Here is a 20,465-nt window from a genome sequence, read left to right on the forward strand (position 1 = left end):
ATTTCACTCAATACAACAACAAAAGCATACCCAGTGTAGCCCACACAAGTGGGGTCTGGGAAGAATAGAGTATATACATACTTTATCCCTACCTTGGAGGTAGAGAGGTTGTTTCCGATAGACCCTCGGATCAAGGCAAGATTAATTTTACTCAATAATACATCCAAACTTTCACTACACATTCAAAAGTAATTACTTTGATCAACTCACTAAATGTCTTTAGCAACTGTTCACGTGATATAACTCGCACAATTTTAATTGCTACATGAAATTATTCTACATTCCTCAAGTCAGTAATCTTCATAAAGTTTCTGAAACAATTATACTAAAGAAAAAGAAAAATGAAATGAAGTCACGGTTGAGAAACCCTACAAAAAAGAGGACATCCTTTAATCTCAATTAAAGAAGTTTATATTAACTCAATTGTAATGGCTCATCCACCCTGGAAGATCCATAACTATGACAATTTCACTGTTCACCAAAACAATTTCTAACAGATTCAATTTAAAATACAATCATCTAGCTAAATCTGCAAAACTCTATTCCACAGTGGACCTTCCCAGTAGACTATATTTGTCGCCACGAGATTTCATTGATCACCAAGACGAACAACCTGCATACATTTAAACCTAATGTTAGTAAGACCAAGCTTCCATTGATATTTATTAAAGATCTCAATATGCACGCATACTAAAACTGGAGAACTAATTTTCTGAGTAATTACATCACACCTTTTTTTTCTTTTTTCAGACAACACATGCAAGCAAATGCGGAAAAACAGAAGTCAAACACATTGAAGTACGAGAATTTAAGAGACTCCTGTACTGACTGAAAGAGCCATCTAATCCACAGCTCTACTTGAATCCTAATAAACCAACCCCACCTACCTCCCCCCAAAAGAAAAGGCAGAACAAGATGGAACCGAACAACCACAACCAGAATGAGCTTTTGCAGAATTATGTCCGGTTATCACAAAAGATCTGAGCCCAAGACACTAAGTGAACGACCCAATTATTACAACCATAAACCATCTCATGTGCAACATAAGATCAACATAAAATGAAAACCATCCATATATCAGACGCTCTTAGTTTCCAGCCAGTCACCCTCTGGGAGGCAGCTAGAAATGATAAAAACGTTTCAGCAAAACCATGACAAGATTAATGCGTGACTGATGACCAGGCACAAAGAATATCTCATGAAGAAGACTGATGACGGCGGACTTCTGCACTTGACAGAATCTGGTCTGTAGTGGGCACTTACAGGCCTTATAGGGAACTTGAGGTATTTCTCCCATGGGGATAACAGTGAGTCATCGAATCAGGACTAGGATGCAACATTTCTTAGAATATAAGCTCACTAAATAACCAAAAAGGATTTAAAATATATCTAACCAATCATCAATCTGACAAATTTTCCTAAGAGCTCAAAGAAACTAGATAAATAATGCATCAGCAGAGTCGATCTACTCAGGACTAGGATGCAACATTCTTAAAATCTAAGCTCACTACATATTAATCATTGCACATTCAAAGGATTTAAAATATATCTAGCCAATCATCTATCTGACAAATTTTCTCAAGAGCTCAAGGAAATGAAATAACTAAATCATCTCCCATCTGAACACACCAATTGGTATGAAGGATGGCTAATCACTTACATATGCAATGAAGAGAACACATCTACAATCAAAGTTCAAAGCATTTAAAATTTAACCAGCCAACCATCAATCTCACAAAAATTAGCTCAAGGAAAAGAAATTACTAAAGCATCCACCATCTGAACATATATGGGATTCGTAACGAAGAGATCAGAATATTCTTTTTTTTGTTGAAACTGATAACTATGAAGAGATCAGAATCTATATCCTAAGAAAGTTCAAAGGATTTAAAGTATATCCAGCCAATCATCAATCTGACAGAAATAAATTTTCAGAGCTCAAGGAAAAGAAATAACTAAAGCATTTGTCAGCTGAACATATCAACTGGTATGAAGGATGATTAGTCACTTACAGGATTTGGAATGAACAGACCTAAATCTACAACCCAAGCAATTCCATCTGATGACATGAATTATCATTGAACTATTCATTTATTTAGATAGCCCTCTCATCCTCTCGTCATTCTAATCAAAACATTTATATGCCATAAAGAAGCGGTGCATGTGCTTCATTCTCCTTTCTGTTTTTTCTTTCCCCTCAGTAAGAAAAGGGGGAAGGAGGGCCGGGGGGTGGGGGTGGGGGGTGGGGAGATCACTTGAAATTCGTTATGATCAAAATAGTCCATTTTTGGGATGCCAGCCAAATAAACATAGTAGTCATACACTTAGGGACTCCCGTATGAAAATTGAATACAGGAAGAATGCCTTCTTTTTTTACAAAGGTGATATTCAGGTTGTGCGCACCTCCACTAATCCAATAGGTGGATACGTAACTCTACCAACAAGACTCCAGCAGATGGGAAAAGTCACCTTAACCTTTTTAGTCTCTGCTAGGGTTCGAGCATTGGTCTCTCATGGTTTCTTTCAAAAGAACAAACATTATCAACTCAGACCCAAAAACTAACTCAAGTAGCAAGGAATGTCCAAGACCATATTAGGACATTATACACTTAACCCATATGGGATGCATAGCACTCTCCATTCACGCTTAAGGGTGCACATATTGAGTTTGAAGGAACATAACATGGATGACCTAATATTGGTAGCCCAACATTAGACGGGTTTGCTTTGGTACTATGTTAAGAAAATAGATGGTCGACCTAACTCAACTCCAAAAGCTAAGCTCCAATGGCAATGATAGTTCAAGAATATATAAGGAGACTATAGCCCAATAGCCCATACACTTAATCCCTATGGGATGATTCTGACAATTCTCATTCCAATTATCAACCGCTAGACCACATTCTTGGGTGAGGGAAGGATGCCATATGGACTTCTCATACTAAGTTTTTGGCACATTTTGCAGTAACCATACTAAGAATTCATCATAACAAGCCCTTCATGTCACATTCCTACCAAAATGATCTGCACCCTTTTGTCTCTCTGATAAATAACTAGACTGGAATGTAGGCTAAGTACGTTTTCCAGCCTAATGAAATTCTTCACAAAATCATTAATCGTGGCCAGACTTCTTGGAGAAAGATACAGATTATCTGCTGCAAGAGGGTCTGATACTTTTGAAGAACAACTCTTACCTAAGCCTACTTGTCTTCTCTACTCCCATGAAATAGGTGCAATGTACATAGCAAAACCCTTTTGTTTTTAGGATCAAGATGAGTAACCCAGCTATTTTTTTTCTTTTGGAGAATGGATGAGTAATCCACCTACATGTTTCCTCTCAACAGTCTTTGTAGAAGTTATTAAAAGAAGCAGATTGAATTTGCAAAAGTCCAAGAAACATGAGCTTCCTGTTAAAACACTTAGCTCCTACTACTCAACAAACAAGTCCCTTAAAAAGGCACGTGTATGCTTGAGGACACAGAAGATATTAATCATATATTTTCTTTGCCCATCCCCCTCCAAAATGGATAAATGTCCTCAAGCCTGACAGCAGACTTCAGCAATTCAGATATTTTTCCAAACTAAGGTGCATACATGAATTGTATCTGCATCTTTAAAAGCTACAACATGAACTCCCAGATATCTAAGTTGTAAATCAGCAATTTGCTTCATAATTGCAATCAATGCCAGAGTGAAGCCCTTAGTCCATGAGAGTTGCACAGAACGAAAACTGACCCTATAGTAAAGTAAATGAATTGAGGCAAATCTACTTACCAAATAATAATTGATTCGTCTCAATTCATTACCCACCTCATTTTTTAATAAAGTGCTGTGTCACCCAACTCTTTTTTCTGATAAAGTAAATAGCTACTCACCTCTAATATACGTACAACGTACAAATATACTTTTCCCCTTCTCCCATTCTATTGGGCAACTAATGATATTCAAACTTCCTAAATGCCTTATTAATTTTCCAAAACAAAGCACCATGAAACAAATGTACTTGAAACTTTCAACTAGACTATATCCCGACACACTTTTTTCCACATAACAGAAATACAATACAAGAACAACAACATACCCAGTGTAATCCCACAGGTGGGGTCTGGGGAGGGTAGAGTGTACGCAGACCTTACCCCTACCTCATGGAGATAGAGAGGTTGTTACTAATAGACCTCCGTTCAAGTAAAGCATCTCAAAGCAGTTTGAAAAAGGGAAAACAGAAATGAAAGCAGTAACAACAACGAAATAATGCGATATGGAAAGCAGTACATGCCACACAGAAAAAAGAACAGTAACAACGACGAAATAGTGTGATAACCAAAGCAGAAACACAGGTCCAAACAACAAGAAAGGGAATTATGCATAGGTAGCCCAGCTCATGGAGAAGCGGCCAAAGGATAATGTAAAAATCAGTGAAGACAAGAATGTAAAGATAGACCATTTTCTTATTGATAGTTCTCCCTTAAAGAGTAGAGCATAATATCCTAACAGCCTTAATAGGTTCTAACTTGCGATGAATGGAACTCTCAACATAATCAATATCTGAGTGAAGTTCTAGCATGAAGAAAGAGCTGCTGGCTGATGGTACTCTGTAGTCGATCTACCACTTAACAGAATAAAAGAAGTGCATAAAGTAAAATCCTCACCTTTTATCAGTTACCTAAAGGCAGCACAAACTTAAATGGAAGTCTGTAACATTTTTCATCAATTAAATATACCGTCTACATAATGGAACCATTATTCATATAGTCAGATCAACTAATTTGGGATTGAACGTGTAGATTGATTTATCAGACTATCCAATTTTCGTACTGCCAACAATAGCGACCTGGTAGGAAATATAACTAACCAATTACAGCACCAATATTTTGATTATTTTCTACCTTCCCCCGGGGCCCAGGTATATAACAAACAGCTTAAATGGTGGCATGCCCGAGAAATAAGGTATGGATGGAAAAGTCAGCAGCAATGCTATGTCCTACTCCAGATGTTTTACAGTTATAGGATCTAATTATGCAATAAGTAATAACCCCACTCACTGAATCATCACGGCTACTAATTGGGATAAGTATTCACTTCAACTTTATAACCACATGAAAGGCTTTTGTTACTTGGCGGAGCTTGTATTTGTTTATTTGTTTTTATAAAAATGGTAGAGCTTTTATTTGGCTGAAGCCGAAAACAGATCAAGAGAAAACTTTATTATTCAGATCAACAGCTTAAAGAGGACAACTGATCAAGTTATAGATTAGCAACTAGAAATGAAAGGGAAATGGGTTAAGCACCTTAGATACAGGTTTTCAACAGCTTGGAATCCCAATAGACAACGCCGGGTCAAATATGAAACAGAGACAACAAACTGTAAATGCTTTAGGGATTCAGCAAGAATAGGAAAAGAACCTACATTGTTTTATAAAAATTAATCAACCTCATGAAACAACACACATAATTACCCACGGACCAAACTATTTTTCACTTCTCTTCTTTCTCAAGAGTCATTTGATACGTTAAATTCATTCATCAATTGAACATAACACCTAGATATAAAGAAAGTAAATGAATGAAGTCATAAATAAGAAGTTATGGTTTGTTTCAAATGTTGACAAATTGTATAAAACAGTCATGATGTGGTTGATCCTCAAAAGATACCATTTAGAATATTAGCTACAATGTTCATACCTATAGCATATTTAGACAACCATAACCGAGAAAAGGCTCAAAATGGTCCTCTATCTTTTGGCTGTGAATCAAAATCATCCCTTTAATATAACGCGGTGCACAAACGGTCCTTTAAGTTTCTATTGGTGGTGCACTTTTAGTCTTGTTTTAATTTTTCCGGGTAAAACTAACAGCCGCATAAACTGCACACCTTCCCTAACTTTAAAATCGGTTGCTTATCACCTTTTTTATCCTACTCTTTCTAGAACAGTTTTGCACCACCTCTGATGCCAGAAAAACCAGTTGAATAGGAAAATCCTACACTAACATACTACATCAGAAATGTAACACATATAGGGAGCTAAGTCATCCCAAAATTTCCCAAAATTGCCCAAATTTGCAGAGCCAAACATCACTAAAATTGGACCATTTTTTAGAGCAAAACTGCACCTATCATCGGATCAAAATAGCAGCAGAACTATACCAGAATATGCACCAAAACAACAGTATTTTGGGTACCTAAACATGCACCAAAACTTAATAGAAGTATTTCAGTCTCGACATAAATGAACAGCTGTTAAAAACAAATACTGCATTTACCTAAACTGCACATGCAACATTCTTTACATGCACCAAAACTGACCTAGAAATGCAATATACCATAAATGTCCATTTTTAGAAAATTACACTGCATTCCTAATAAACTGTACTAGTAAGATACGTTAGAGCACAATAGCAGGTGAGCAACACCTGAGAGATATAGGTGAGAACACTTTGTCTATCGAAAAATTATTCTGCAAGATTGCTCGATTGGGCGTTCTGATTTAAGGGACTGATTCATTAGGGCTAAAGTGATTTTCCAATTAGAATTTAGAGTCAATAAAAATTTGATTTCGATTTAATGGGAAACAGTTCACTTGAGTACTCTGTTATTTCTACAGAGAAATATTAATCCAGGATCAAAAGTGCACCAGTTATGGAAACTGAAAGGATAATTTGTACAGCAGGTTGTATTAGACGGACAGTTTTGATTCAAAGATCATACTTAAAGGATTAGAGTGAACGTGCTTTTCCAATTAGAATTTAGAGTGAATTTTTTTTTTTATTTCGATTTAATGGGAAACAGTTCACTTGAGTACTCTGTTATTTCTACAGAGAAATATTAATCCAGGATCAAAAGTGCACCAGTTATGGAAACTGAAAGGACAATTTGGGCAGCAGGTTGTATTAGACGGACTGTTTTGATTCAAAGTTCAAAACTTAAAGGATCACTTTGAGCTTTTTCTCGCCATAACCCACAAACAATCTGTAACAAATAATATGATTCAAACAAACCACTTTGAAAACAAACATGCCCAAATAAATTCTTAACGAATTACCCGTAATACAAAGCTGCTCCCATAAACTGCCTGCTACTTCTTTTTGCTGCTTGACACTGATGGGTTGGCAGAATATGCATTAAGCCTTGATGTAGATAGATTATGCTCAGCTTGTTTCTTTCGCTTCCTACTTCGTTTGCTTGTATCTCCATTAGATTCCTCTTGTTTCCTTTTCCTATCATCTGTCTCACTTTCAATTTTTTCCTTATTACCAAACTTTGCCTTCTTCTTGTCAGATTTTGGCACATGTGATACTCCTCCTTTAAGATCCTGTTTCAGTTCGTACGCTTTAATACGGGGTACCTTCCATTCCTTTTCTCTATATGGTGCTATCTTCTTCAAAGAGACATACTGATTGAACTCCTTATCCTCTATCATTAGCATCTCCGCTGGAGCAAGACCGAATCTATTAGCTTTGACAGGCCTATACTTAAATCTTGTCTTTAAGTCCCCAATAGTATCTTCATAGTCCAACTTATAATACTCCTCCATTAGCTCTTCTCTAACAGCCTTCATTACTGTGTTACTCCGCTTCCGTTTCTTCTTCCGCTTACCTCCTTCTTCTTCTTCATCTGCACTTCCTTTATTGTCATCTGTTGTTTGATCATGATCACCTTCATTCCCTAGTATCAATGAAATTCAATTAATATTGTTAAGTTCACGCTTAAACCAGAAAAAGAACAGTTTTTGAATCAATAGTAACATTAATGAAATTTAAGAAAAATGCATCAAAGTTTATGGATCAGAATATCTGGCTTGGCTTTTCCCTCAAAGGAGAAAATACAGTCAGTAATTTCAGCTTCAATCACCTGGGGACATAATCATCACATACATAGACAAATTCAATCAAAAATCATCCTTTTTTTTTTGGGTTAAGAATCTAATCCACAAAAGATTTAATTTTCACAATCCATAGGGTAACTCTAACAAAATTTAAGTAAAAAGGCATTTAAAGTATATGGATCAGAATATCTTCTGTACCTTCATTCTCTATAGTTTTGAGAAGTCTTTCCCTAGTTGATAAAAACCCATCACGAGGCTCGTCCACATTATCCCATCCCTTAGGGAGTCCAAGTAACTCATCTTCCTTGTCAAAATCCGGCTTCTCAACGTCTTCATCCTCATCACTTCCAAATTCAGGATCGATATCATCCGCATCATAGTAAGCATCACCGAAAGCCTTCTTCATCTTTCTATCGTACTCGTCCGGATCAAATTCCTCCTCCAAATCATCCACATCCAACAAACAATCCTCGTCATCACCTATCCCGGCGGTCTCCTTAATCTTCTCGAGCTTCTCCTTCATCTCCTTCTTTTTCAAATTCTTCAACCGTTTCAACTCCTCTTTCCTCTCTTCCTCCGCCTGCGCTATCCTCTCTTCCTTTCTATCCCTCTGCAACTTCCTAGCATTCGTCTTCTTCCTAACCGATCCCTCCACTTTCCTCGAATGTCCCCACACTCGATCACCCGCATTTTCCTCATACCTAAAGTTAAACTCTCTCTCGTAATCCTCTTGTCTCTCAATCTCCTCCTCATCCTCCGAAATCAACTCCGCGTCCTCTACATCATCCCCTTTCCTTTTCTTATCTTCCTTCCACATCTCCTTCCTAAAAAAATCCTTCAAAAACACCGTGTCCTCGTCTAACTTGTCATCTTCCCCGAAAAACTCATCCAATTTCTTAACAAACTCCGTATCGCCCTCCTCCACATTGTCATCTTTCTCAGTCTCTTTCACCTTAAACAAGTCCTCATCCTCTTCCTCATCCTCCTTAACAGCATTTAAAAACTCCTTTCTTAACTCGTCTTGCTCCTCGTTATACGTCTTCACTTTCTTCTCCCCTTTTTCCTCCTCCTCATCGTTTCCGAATTCGGGACCTTCCTCTATTAAATGCTTAGATACAACATCCTTCAAATACATTGGCTTTTTCTTTTTCTTTTTCTTTTTTTCTTTATTTTTCTCAGGATTTGTTTCAGTTTCAGTTGCATCATCAGAATCGAATAATTTAGCATCTTTATTATTCAAAACAACAGGATCACCTTTTTTAATCTTAAGTAAACCATCAAAGAACTTTAAATTACTGGAACCGTTCAAATCCTCAACTTCTTCTTCATCTTCATCTTCAGATGACGTGTTGCTTTCGTCATCAATGACGCCTTTCTTCTTCAACTCTTCGAGTTTTTGTAAGTCTTCTCTTTTCTTGTTGTGTTCGTAGCGACGAGCAAATTCCTCGTTGATTTCGATATTGTCGAGCTTCTCAATGTCGTCATCGTCACCGTCAAATAGGTTCATTCCCATTTTTTAAGGGTTTGAAAGTTGATTTGGGACGGGGTTTGTGGTTTAGGGTTTTGGGAGTGAGCAGCGACGGCTAGTTTATGGATGAAGGTGGTCACCAAAAAGTTAACTCTTTTTAATCAAAGAGAAAAAAAAAATTCTACTACCCTTCTCTTTTTTAAAAAAAAAAAATTGTTTTTATTACTTAGGGGTATGGGAATGAAAAATAGAGATGGAATTACAATGTGGGATTTGAAGGCGAAAGTTTAAATAGTCAACCAACTAAGTTACTAATTCTCAAATTATATTGTATGAATTGTTTCTCTTTTACATAGCTCTTATGAAAATATTATTAATTAAGATGAATTTTGATTTTTTGATTTTTATTTATGTTTTAAAATATAAACTCTCTTGATTTAATGTTTATTGTATGACCATAATTAGGGTGCTTGTAGGCTGCAAGAATAATTATTACTAAAGGTAAAATGAAAAAATAATAATGATTTTTTTCTTGAATTTCTAAAATAATAAAAAATTTGAGACAACTATATTTAGAAACACGACAAATAATTTGAGACGGGGAGTACTTTAATAGAATTTTTGGTCATTTTGTATATTGGCAGATGTTATATGAACAGGTGTATTTAAGGGATTGCAAAATATTTAAGGGTAAACTAGTAAAATGCCTATAAATACGTTTGTTTAAAACTCTCCCTTGAACCAACTCTCAATTTCAAAGTCGAATTATATTATTTTGGTGGGTTTCTCGATTTCGATTTATGCTTCTCTTTCTTCTTCACTTTTCAATGTTGAATCTCTCTATTTCATTGAGTTTGCACTCTTTCAAAGTGTCAGATTTCTGTTGGATGGACTGTAACAGTGGTTTATGGAGGGATTCGTTCTTTTCTTCTATTCTAGAGCCTGATTGGATGGGCTTAGAAGTCTATAAGTTGCAAACAGCTTATAAGTTAAAAAAAAAAAAATTGAGGGTAGTCTAACTTTTTTTTTTTTTTGACTTATAAGCTGTTTTCAGCTTATAAGCTGCTTTAAATAAGCTAAGTCAAATGGGCCCAATTATTTTTTTAAGCTTATTTTAAGCATAAAATGACTTTAAGCTGATCAGTCAAACACTCAAAAAAGCTGAAAACACCTTGTAAGCAACTTATAAGCCAATCCAAACGGGCTCATATTTATTGATGCTATTCTTCTATTATACAAGTTGAAAAAAGCTGTTTGTCCCATTTTCGCTTCCAATTTATATTCAGTTTTCTCTCTTGGTTCAAATCTATTTCTTTCCACTTCATTCAACGTGATTTGACTTTTGTCATACATGCTTTCACCAAACAAAAACGAGAGTATAATACAAACTAAAAAGAGATGGAAGAAGCAATTATAGAATCTAAATATTCAAACAAGAGGTAGAATCACCAATAGCTAAAAATATAAAGAAGAGTTGGGCTCTCTCCCTCTCTATAGGAGTAGATTTACAACTAAAAGAAATAGGAGACTTGATTCTAATTTGACAAGCCTCCCCCTCTGGTAATAATATTTCTCACTTCCCAGCATTATGGATTCCTCTTTAATTCAAATGCAAACTCAAATGTTCAGAAATGTATCTTAAAGCTTTACTTAGGTTTTTTTTTTTTTTTTTCGTGCTTTCTAACAATATCAACATTATCACATATTTTGATGGTTTGAAAATAAAGATAAAACTGTATATGGTGATATAAAGAATAAGTTAACTCTCAATTTCTCCTAGAATTTTTTAGTTTAAACCTAGAGTAGTCATTTTCTGTCAGAGAGGTAAACGGATAGTGTTAGAGAGGAAACTGTCAAAAAAAAAAAAGTTATTGCAACCTAAGTTCATAAACTACTAGGGGTTCACTGATTCTCTTTAATTCCTACGAATTGAACTACAGTTTCAGAATACTTAGGATAGTACCTTATCAAAAAATATATATATATAGTAGGAGTAGTAAGTTAAATAAAAAACATAAGAATTAAGATTTAGAAAATCTATGACCTTGATTAAATATTGATGATGAGGCGAAACTCACTGGTTTCCACTCCAGTTAGAGGAACAAAGGGGAAAAAGTTTAGAGCGGTCAAAGAAGCAATTTTAGAGGGTTATGAAGTCTGAAGAAAGCTTTATATTTGTTTCAACTTCAGGTATGAACCGGTTGTGTTGTCATACGTGGATGCTGAACTGAAAGTGAAAATTCTAACTATGTCAAAGTATTAATTAGACCATCTACAGTTGAGGACAATGACAACCATTCTATATATATAACGTCACTACAAGAAAGTAGAGATACGACGACATTTATTTGGTGACATTTGAAATAAATGTCGGAAAATAAAAAATTTCTTGACATTTATGAACAAATGTCATAAAAACAATGACATTTGATGCCAAATGTCGTAAAAACAACGACATTTGGTGAAAAATGTCATAAAAACAATGACATTTGGTGTAAAACGTCGCTAAAATAATGATATTTGTTGCAAAATGTCATTGTTTTTAACGACATTTAGCGAAAATGTCGTTAAAATAACGACATTTGATACAAATGTCGAATATGTCATGACATTTGGTCCAAAATGTCGTCATTTTTCACGACATTTGATGTAAATGTCGTTAAAGCAGTGACATTTCATAAAAATGTCGAATATATTGTGACAATTGTTTCAAATGTCATACTATTAGTCTCTAATTGTTTCAAATGTCATACTATTAGTCTCTAATTACCGTCATTTACATCTAATGTTGGAAACCTAGATCTTTTAAAATTAATTTGACCCTTTAAAGGGCAAAGGTCCAAAATTTGCCCTGGACTATACTATTTGAGCAAATTTAGCTTCCTTTGAGAAAGTATCTCTTTTTTACCTTCATTGTTATCAAAATGACTAAATTTGCCCTTATGGGCTAATGGCAACAACATATATAAAGGGAAAATTTTGACAGTTCATAAAGTTCAAGGACCAATTCAGATAATTCACAAAGTTCAAGGCAATTTTATTTAAACCTTGCACCCTAAACAATTTATTTAAATCCAATGAAAGGTAATTAAGAAGTCACTAACTATGAATAACTTTTTAAAAAGTAAAAATACATGCCAAAGTACATCAATTTAATTAATTAAACGTAGACTCTTTTTTCCTTTAATCCTAACTTAATTATGATTTTACGAATGATTCAGATTTGCCCTATAGACCATCTTCATATGGTGGTGCGATGTTCTACATGAATCCAAGTTCTAAGGACATCATACCAAAGTTGTACAATTAGAACCTCGATACGATTTTATTTGTTTATCGTGTCCAAGATTATGTTCTTTTTTGCTCTTTTCCGGGCTTCTTCTCTTTCCTCTTTGACATCTATGGTAGAGATTGAAGGTATTTTGGCCATCTTGAACTTACAAATGATCTACATTTGCCCTTTATGATATTGTCGTTAGCCCGAAAGGGCAAAAGTGAGTCATTTTGGTAATAACAAAAGTAAAAAGGAGACACTTTTAACGGTGGGTAAATTTATTCTAAATCGTATAGTTCGGATATATATTTGAGCGTTTGCCCTTCTTTATATTTAACTCTAGGGAAAAAAATTATTAGATGCATAAATATAACTATAATATAGAGTCGAACCTCTCTATAACGACAACGTTTGTTCAAAAATTTCATGGCTGCTATAGTGAGATGCTGTTATGTATGTATACTAACATCTGATGTTTAGATCCTATTTAGCTGTTATAAACAAAAGTACGCAAATAATTATTTTTTAGTACTTTTTACATACAAACGAAAACAATAAACTTGTTAATTTTAAAATCTCAATAGATTTTCATATCTAATTAATTAAAAATTGAAAATACTAATAAATTACTAATAGATCCATAACTAATTGTACCATACCGATAAAGAATTAAAATCTAAGGAACATATGCATTTAAAATTAATTGAGAATTTAAATATTTCAAATTTGACGTAAGAATTCTACAATTGTAGGTTGTTCGTAAATTCCAGTCTCTTATTAATAATATCACACTTGAATTGACGAAGAATTTTGTCCAAACTTTTAGCAAAAAGGAGGTAATTTTACAAAGAGTGTACTGCTATAAGGCACTGCTATCTGCTGTTATAGGTAGAATGCTGTTATAGAGAAGTTAAATATAACACGAAAAATTGGTCCCAGAAAAAATCAGGTCATAATAGTCAAATGCTGTAATAACAATGACAATTATAGAGGGGGTTGACTGTATAACAAATGAGTTTGGAACTAAAAATGTGGTTAAAATTATTTGTTTAAGTAAGTTAAAAGGTAAATTATAAAAACAGAACTATTGAATATTTGATTCTTCTAAAAGTAATTAGTATTAAAATTTGTGCGTTACACAAAAATTATTGAAAAATTACTAATAGATCCATAACTAATTGTACCATATCGATAAAGAATTAAAATCTAAGGAACATATGCATTTAAAATTAATTGAGAATTTAAATATTTCAAATTTGACGTAAGAATTCTACAATAATAGTATTAAATAATTTAGTATTTATTAGAATTTTATATTAATTTAAATTTTAAGTAAAGACAAGTTTTAAATTCAGATGTTGGAAATATAGAGTTTTAATTATTTAGTGTTCAGATCTTAATATTCAAATTTAAACATCTAAATGTAAATGCATATTTTAATATTCAAATTATATTCAGTTTCACATCTTAATCTTAATAAAAACAAATGAAGCTTTAGTTATGTTGTATAATAAACCTTTTAGCCATGAGCCTTTTTCTTTTTCTTTTCAAACATTCTAATCTTGTTACAATGTTTTTATGGGTACATAGATAAATTAAAGTATAAATATATTCGCAACAATGTATTATTAACGTTGCCAAAAGATTTTTAATTATTGGTAAAGTATTTAATTTTCTCAACACCTTATTTGGTTTGTGGATTAAAAATTAGAGAATTTAAATTTCCAATTTTTCACCAAAAGCTAAGGTGGCAAAGTGCCCTTTTCTTTTTAATTTTTTTGGGGGAATCCTCCCCTTTTTTAACTTTCAAATCTAATTCTAGGTTTTCTCTTTTTAATTACACGGAACTAAGCGGCTCTCTTCATCAATTTATCGGGTGCGTGCTTCTTCTTCTTAATAGCCTTTGCTTCTTTTTCTTAATGTCTTCTTCTGTTTCGTTTATATTTCGTTTTCCCCCTCTTTTCTGTGTGTTCATTGTAGTGAAGATTTGCATAAATTGCACCAAATGTTTTCTTGTTTGATTTTATATTAATAATACACTATTGTTCAAAGATTGATTTAGTTGTAGCGAATTTCTTAATGCATTTGCAGGTGTGGGGCTTAGGATTGGATTTCTCTGTGGATCTTCTTTATGCAATAATACACTTTTTTCTTTATCATATTATATGGCTATAATTTATTTATTTTTATGTGAACTTCTTGTGCAGCATTTTGAAGAAAGTGAGATCAATTATTGACAACGAATAGCTTGACTTGTGAAGAGGTGGTTTCACAAAGTTTTGTTGCAGAAATCATTCTGGAAGTTAAGGAAATTTATTCGAGTTAGGAGAGATCTTAACATAGTTAATATGTTAAATTTATCTTTTATGATTTAGTTAGATTTGTGTTTACTTGAGAGAACAATTCATTCTATTTGTTAATTTGTGTAAAGTACTTCTATATTTGCTACTTTGTTCTTCGGTTATGATATTAAAAAAACATTTATTTTACGTATCTTACCTTTTTGTAAAAGTTGGAATTTGTAAACGCCCAAATTGAATATAAATATGTATCATGATATAAATTAAATAGGTGATTATTATTAATATGGAATCGACATTAATTGAAATTTTAATATGACATTGGCAAAATTTGTGAAAATGTCATTAATTTTTGACATTCACATAAATGTGGATACGACATTTCATAAATGTCATAAATTTGTTTTAATAATATTGACCAAAATGTCAAATTTCAATGTAACATTTTATAAAGACCACAAGTAAATGTCATAAAATTTTTACTAACATTAATTTAAATGTCAGAAGTTTTATGTGACATTTTATATATGTCGTAAATAAATGTCACTTTGTTTCTTACCGACATTTATCTAAATGTTGGAAAAATTAAGTGACATTTTAAATATGTCATAAATAAATGTCGTTTATTTCTTACCGACATTTACCTACATGTCGTTTATTTCTTACCGACATTTACCTAAATGTCGGAAAATTTCCGACACAGCAATTTACGACATTTGATTCAAATGTAAATTAAATGTCGGTAAACGAATTTGCGACATTTAAACAACGTAATACGACATTTATAAAGTGTCGTCGTATCTCCACTTTCTTGTAGTGCGTAGCCTTAATGAAATTATTAAAAAAGCTTTTCTTAACATCATGCTTACATTACTCTCTACCTTTTCCCATTTTATGCAGTATTTCCTGTGCCATCACTTATGAGATCAAACCTGAAATTACTGGTTGTTAAGTAATTCTGCTACTTCTTCCTTTATTTTCTAGATCAACAACTTCAATCCTATTAGAATGCGGTAACTTCAGTAGAGTTTTTTCCCTTTAAAAAAGACACACATGTGGCAGTTTGTGCTTATATTTTGGTAACTCTGTGTGTTTTTCATTTGTGCTTTCTGGTGGCATTTGTAACATTGATATGACCTCTTCTTTTGGTAGATTTTACTTAATCATTTTATGCACAATGATGAGTTGGATTTTATGAAGTTTGAGAGTTGCTCATGGATTTAAGTGAGAGGTATTTGATGCAAGTTTGTGCTTTCTTTTCAAAATATGGATAACATAGATTGTGACACTTTTTACTCATTTGTAGTTCTTTTCGACGATTTCTACAGAAGGGACCTCTCTGTTTTGTTCGGTTAGAAATTATCATCATAAGAATGACTTATATAAACAAGTATAAGAATTAATTTGTTGATGTTAACTTTAACCAAGAAGGTATGTGATGTGTTTAGTTTTCTTCTTAGCAACACCTAATAATGTATGTTTTGCTTCATTCATCTAGATGCAATTCATGAGGAGACTTATATCTTTACCAGTTTCTGTTGTAGCCATTGTTGTCAACTGTTATCCCTATATTAACCATTACCTATTAATGTCTAGTGTTGGGCCCGTGCATTTCTCCAAAAACTTCACTAGTTTTGATAGAAACTGCTAGAAGCTTGATTTGGGCAGGCATAATTCCGAGTTGGGAAAATACATAAGTTGCCTCTTAAAATTATTCGAAAAAATTATTTTCACACTTTAACTTTACGAACGACCTATCACCCCTATTTTTGCTCAAATGTAACCATTACCCCCGATCAAACATTCCAATAAGTTTGACGGATCATTTACTGTACAAAAAGTTCCTCTAATCTCCATATTTACGGGAGCATCTGCTTTTAAATAATTCTCACAATACCAATACAGGGATCACTTGAATCATCAGTTCATGGACACTATTCTTGACCCTGAGCTTTCATTAGTTATCAAGAAAGGTCCAAACTGGAGAGCTATGATATCTGATGGCCATAGCCCCCCCCCCCACCCCCACCCCCCACCCGAAAAGTTCCAGAAGTATTTGGCTCCTTCACTTTCAATAAAAAACATGTTAGCTTGTCTTTGTTTGTGGTGACTTGTAGCAACAACATTCACAAACAATATGCTTTCTAAATGTATTCAGCACTTCATCAAATGACAATTTTTCTTTAATGATTCTCGAAGCCGAAAATGAAATTTTGAAAGGGATGTGCTTGTACCAGCATTGCTTCATCAAGTCATCTTTCTCCCTTGTGTTCCTGATAACATTCCATGCTGACATGTTAGAGAAATTATCATCATTAGTATCATTCCAAATGGGAATATCATTTAGATAAGAATCACCAACTCTAATAAAACTAAAATGTCGAATCAAATTAGCTGGAATAAGTTCATTACGCTTCTCAATAGTTCAACTCCCATCTTATTTGAATTCATTCACTTTTAATTTACCAGAGTTAGGGACATTATGAACGTAATTGGACAATGGACTATCGCCAGTGCAATTGTCCCATCAAAAAGTAACATCACCCTTAATAACAATCCATATAATGCTCTTCTAGCCTTCTGTTTGATGCTCATCATTTTTTGCCAATCATGGGACTGGCTTGACCTTCATTTCTTAGCAACATAATGCCTTCTAACACAGCACTTAGCCCTGAGAAAATCATACCAAAAATTCTCATTTGTCCTAAAATTCCACCACCTCTTGGTAGCAAGAGTGTTACAAACACCCTGCATATTCCTAGTACCAACTCCACCCTCCAAAATAGGATAGCAAGGTTTTTCCGAGGAGCTCCAATGATGCTTGGTTTTTCAACAGAGAATTCCCAGAAAAATCTAGCAAAATTTTTTTTCCCTTAAGTTCAGGGTGCCCTTAAGAGGGCTCATAGCAGCAAGCATATGTGTAGGAATAGCTCCTTTTTGATAAGAAGGAGCTAATTTATTAGAATAGTATTAGTTAGTAATCTCGACTTAGTGATTCTTTTCTTCCATGATGAATTGTTGACACTGGTCCACACCTAGAAATTCTTGTTGACACGTAATATTCATTGACTTGATATGGTAATTTTACATTCTTTAAGCTTTAGGTAAATAAAACGATCGTTTGATCATGAATTAGACACTTTCTACACCAAAAATATTCTCTTAAACGAAGGTATTCACGCTTGGATGCTTTCTTTGGATACCTTGGTTTCCATTACTAAAAACTCTTGAGTAGGAATTGATCCTAGATAAACTATTGATCTAGCTCTTTCGTATCAAGGAAAATCCCTATTTCCTCTATTAGGTTAGGTTCTGTAACACCTCGTGCATTCGGGATAAGATTTGACTCGTAAGATGGGGGTATAATGAACCTAATTTGAGTAGTGTATAAATGGTGTTTGAAACCAATCAAGACATGAGAAGAGTTTTTGAGCAAAGGAAAGTCAGAAGCTACCCTACGGAGCGTGTTTTCAAGTGAGTTTGCACCATGTCTCACTTAAAATGAGTATACGGGAAATTCTGTAAGGAATTTGGGAAAATTTCCTCTTGAAAGTTGTAGATCTTTGAAATATCTTTCCAACGGTATATTATAGAGGTCAAACAGACATCTGTACAAAAAGTTATGCCCGTTTTACTAAAACAGTGTTTTGCCGATTTACGGTGGAATCTACGGGCCGTAAAATTTATACGGGCCGTAGATTTGGGCCGTAAAACTGGTCCAGAAAGCCCAAATCACTGTAATTGATTTACGATGGGATCTAAGGACCGTAAATCTTTTACAGTCCGTAAAATGGGGCGTAAAACAGGTCCAACAGCAATTTTAAAACTTCATTTTAAGGCTTTTTTACTTCATTCTTCACACCCCCAAGCCCTAGAACGACATCCTATCTTCTCCCATTATCAAGAACACCAAGGTAAGCTTATTCTAATCATTCCAAGTCAATTCTAATATGTATCCTTGTAATCTAAACAAGAAATCATCATTCCTAACCTAGGATTTTCAAGAAAATTCATCTCAAGTTTCAAGATTTTGGAAATCTTCTTTAAAGTTCAAGTCTTTAATTCAAGTTTTGGAGCATTACCAGGTATGTAGAGTTTCTATCCACGTGTGGGAACATCTTTGTTCTTCCCCACGTCACGTTCTTCCATGATCATACAAGTTACACCAAAACTAGGGTTTTAGCCATGTTCATGATAACCCTAAGTACATGTGCCATGATATGCTATAATTGTATGATTACTTCGTTATTGTATTCTTAATAGTCCCTTTTGGTTATTGAGAATTTGTTCGTAATCCATGAAAATCCATACTTTGCATTCCATGGGTTCCTACGTGCAAGTTATTAAATGTAATGCGTATTTTCATAAATATCCTACCTGTCTACAAGTTTTCATGCAATTATATTATATTATTATATCCATGCTATGATACAAGATACTCATGTTTAATACAAGTCATGTTTTATGAAATTCATGGGCTTCTTAGCCAACTATATCATGTTCATGTTTTTGGGAGTTGCGCAGATTACCGAGAAGGCTCAGACAGCCTGAAACTACGTTTGCCACCATAGGATAAGGATCGCTCCGCCCAGTTAGGACGATACCTTTATATTTTTCCCCATTGAGGGATTTGGATCCATTCATGTCATGTTCATATCTTGTACCCCGGCAAGGTACAAGATGGCTTAGCTGATCGGGCAGAGATCAGACGCCACGTGTTAACGTGGTGGTCACATGTCGGTTATATTAATGCTCTCCCAACATAAAATGCTTTTACTCATGTTATATATGCATTCATATTCATGTCAGATACTCATGTTCATTACCAGGTTTCAGTTTCGGTTTCCGCCCTTATCATGTTACTTTCATGTGCCACGTTTATTTCATTCAGTTGCTTTACATACCAGTACATTCAATGTGCTGACTTCCCCTTTTATTTCCCGGGGCCTGCATTTCACGATGCAGGTACGGATTTATAGGACAATGCCTCTGCTTATTGGTGAGCTCCATCTCATGCAGGGTTTAGACATTGTCTTTCTTTATTTAGTTTTGCATCTAAAGGTATGCTGGGGGCCTTGTCCCAACAAGTATGTTACATGTTTCAAACTCATGTTAGAGGTTTCATAGACAAGACAAGTGTCATGTTAGACTTCCAGAGTCGGTTAGCCGGTTTGGCTCATTTATGATATTGTCCGCATTCATGACTTAACGAAGTACTTATGTTTAATATTATGACTTACTGTGTTTTACAAAAGCTCATCATGCATTTCACGTTATATTTTCGCTCATGTATGCCTCATGATGATTCAGCAAGCCATGTGGTTCGCTCGGTCACATGCAGTCAGGCACCGAGTGTCGTGTTACGCCCAGGCCATGGTTCGGGGCGTGACAGGTTCCCTTTGGTGGAATTTGAAACCTAACACTTTGGCTTACTAAATTTTTGGAAGGAATTATAGTTATATTACGTAGTTCAAATAAAAAATTATTTATATAAGATAAAATTTGAATTGATTTTAAAATCTTAAAGATTAAGGCAGTAGGACTTCTCACATAGTTCAAATAAGAAAGATCACGCGTAAAATTTAATTGATACAAGTAAA

General features: G+C 34.2%; 1 protein-coding gene, 1 long non-coding RNA gene and 1 other non-coding gene across 6 annotated transcripts; 1 reads left to right on the top strand and 2 right to left on the bottom strand.

Annotated features, from left to right (window-relative positions):
• Positions 1-218: 218 nt before the first annotated feature.
• LOC132627037 (uncharacterized) lies at positions 219-9,439 on the bottom strand. Of its 4 annotated transcripts, none has more exons than XR_009577752.1 (4): positions 8,022-9,439; positions 7,041-7,663; positions 5,289-5,310; positions 219-613 (listed from the first exon to the last, which is right to left on the bottom strand). XR_009577752.1 is itself a non-coding variant. In XM_060342095.1 (3 exons), exons 1-2 carry the CDS (start codon positions 9,334-9,336, stop codon positions 7,074-7,076), a joined length of 1,905 nt encoding a protein of 634 aa, XP_060198078.1. In that variant the 5' UTR covers positions 9,337-9,438; the 3' UTR covers positions 219-613; positions 7,041-7,073. The 4 variants fall into 4 exon arrangements, 1 of the variants encoding a protein (XP_060198078.1); XR_009577750.1 differs by having other exon boundaries at positions 5,289-5,362; XR_009577751.1 differs by having other exon boundaries at positions 5,289-5,403.
• LOC132629636 (small nucleolar RNA Z103) lies at positions 7,778-7,874 on the bottom strand. Its single transcript, XR_009578397.1, has one exon. It is a non-coding gene; the product is annotated as a small nucleolar RNA Z103 (small nucleolar RNA).
• Positions 9,440-14,326: 4,887 nt separating the features above from the next.
• Positions 14,327-15,056, top strand: LOC132621807 (uncharacterized). The gene is made up of 2 exons (XR_009575695.1): positions 14,327-14,441; positions 14,773-15,056. It is a non-coding gene; the product is annotated as an uncharacterized LOC132621807 (long non-coding RNA).
• The last annotated feature ends 5,409 nt before the right edge of the window (positions 15,057-20,465 follow it).

Source organism: Lycium barbarum, chromosome 2, assembly GCF_019175385.1.
Source record: "Lycium barbarum isolate Lr01 chromosome 2, ASM1917538v2, whole genome shotgun sequence".
Taxonomy (NCBI): Eukaryota; Viridiplantae; Streptophyta; class Magnoliopsida; order Solanales; family Solanaceae; genus Lycium; species Lycium barbarum.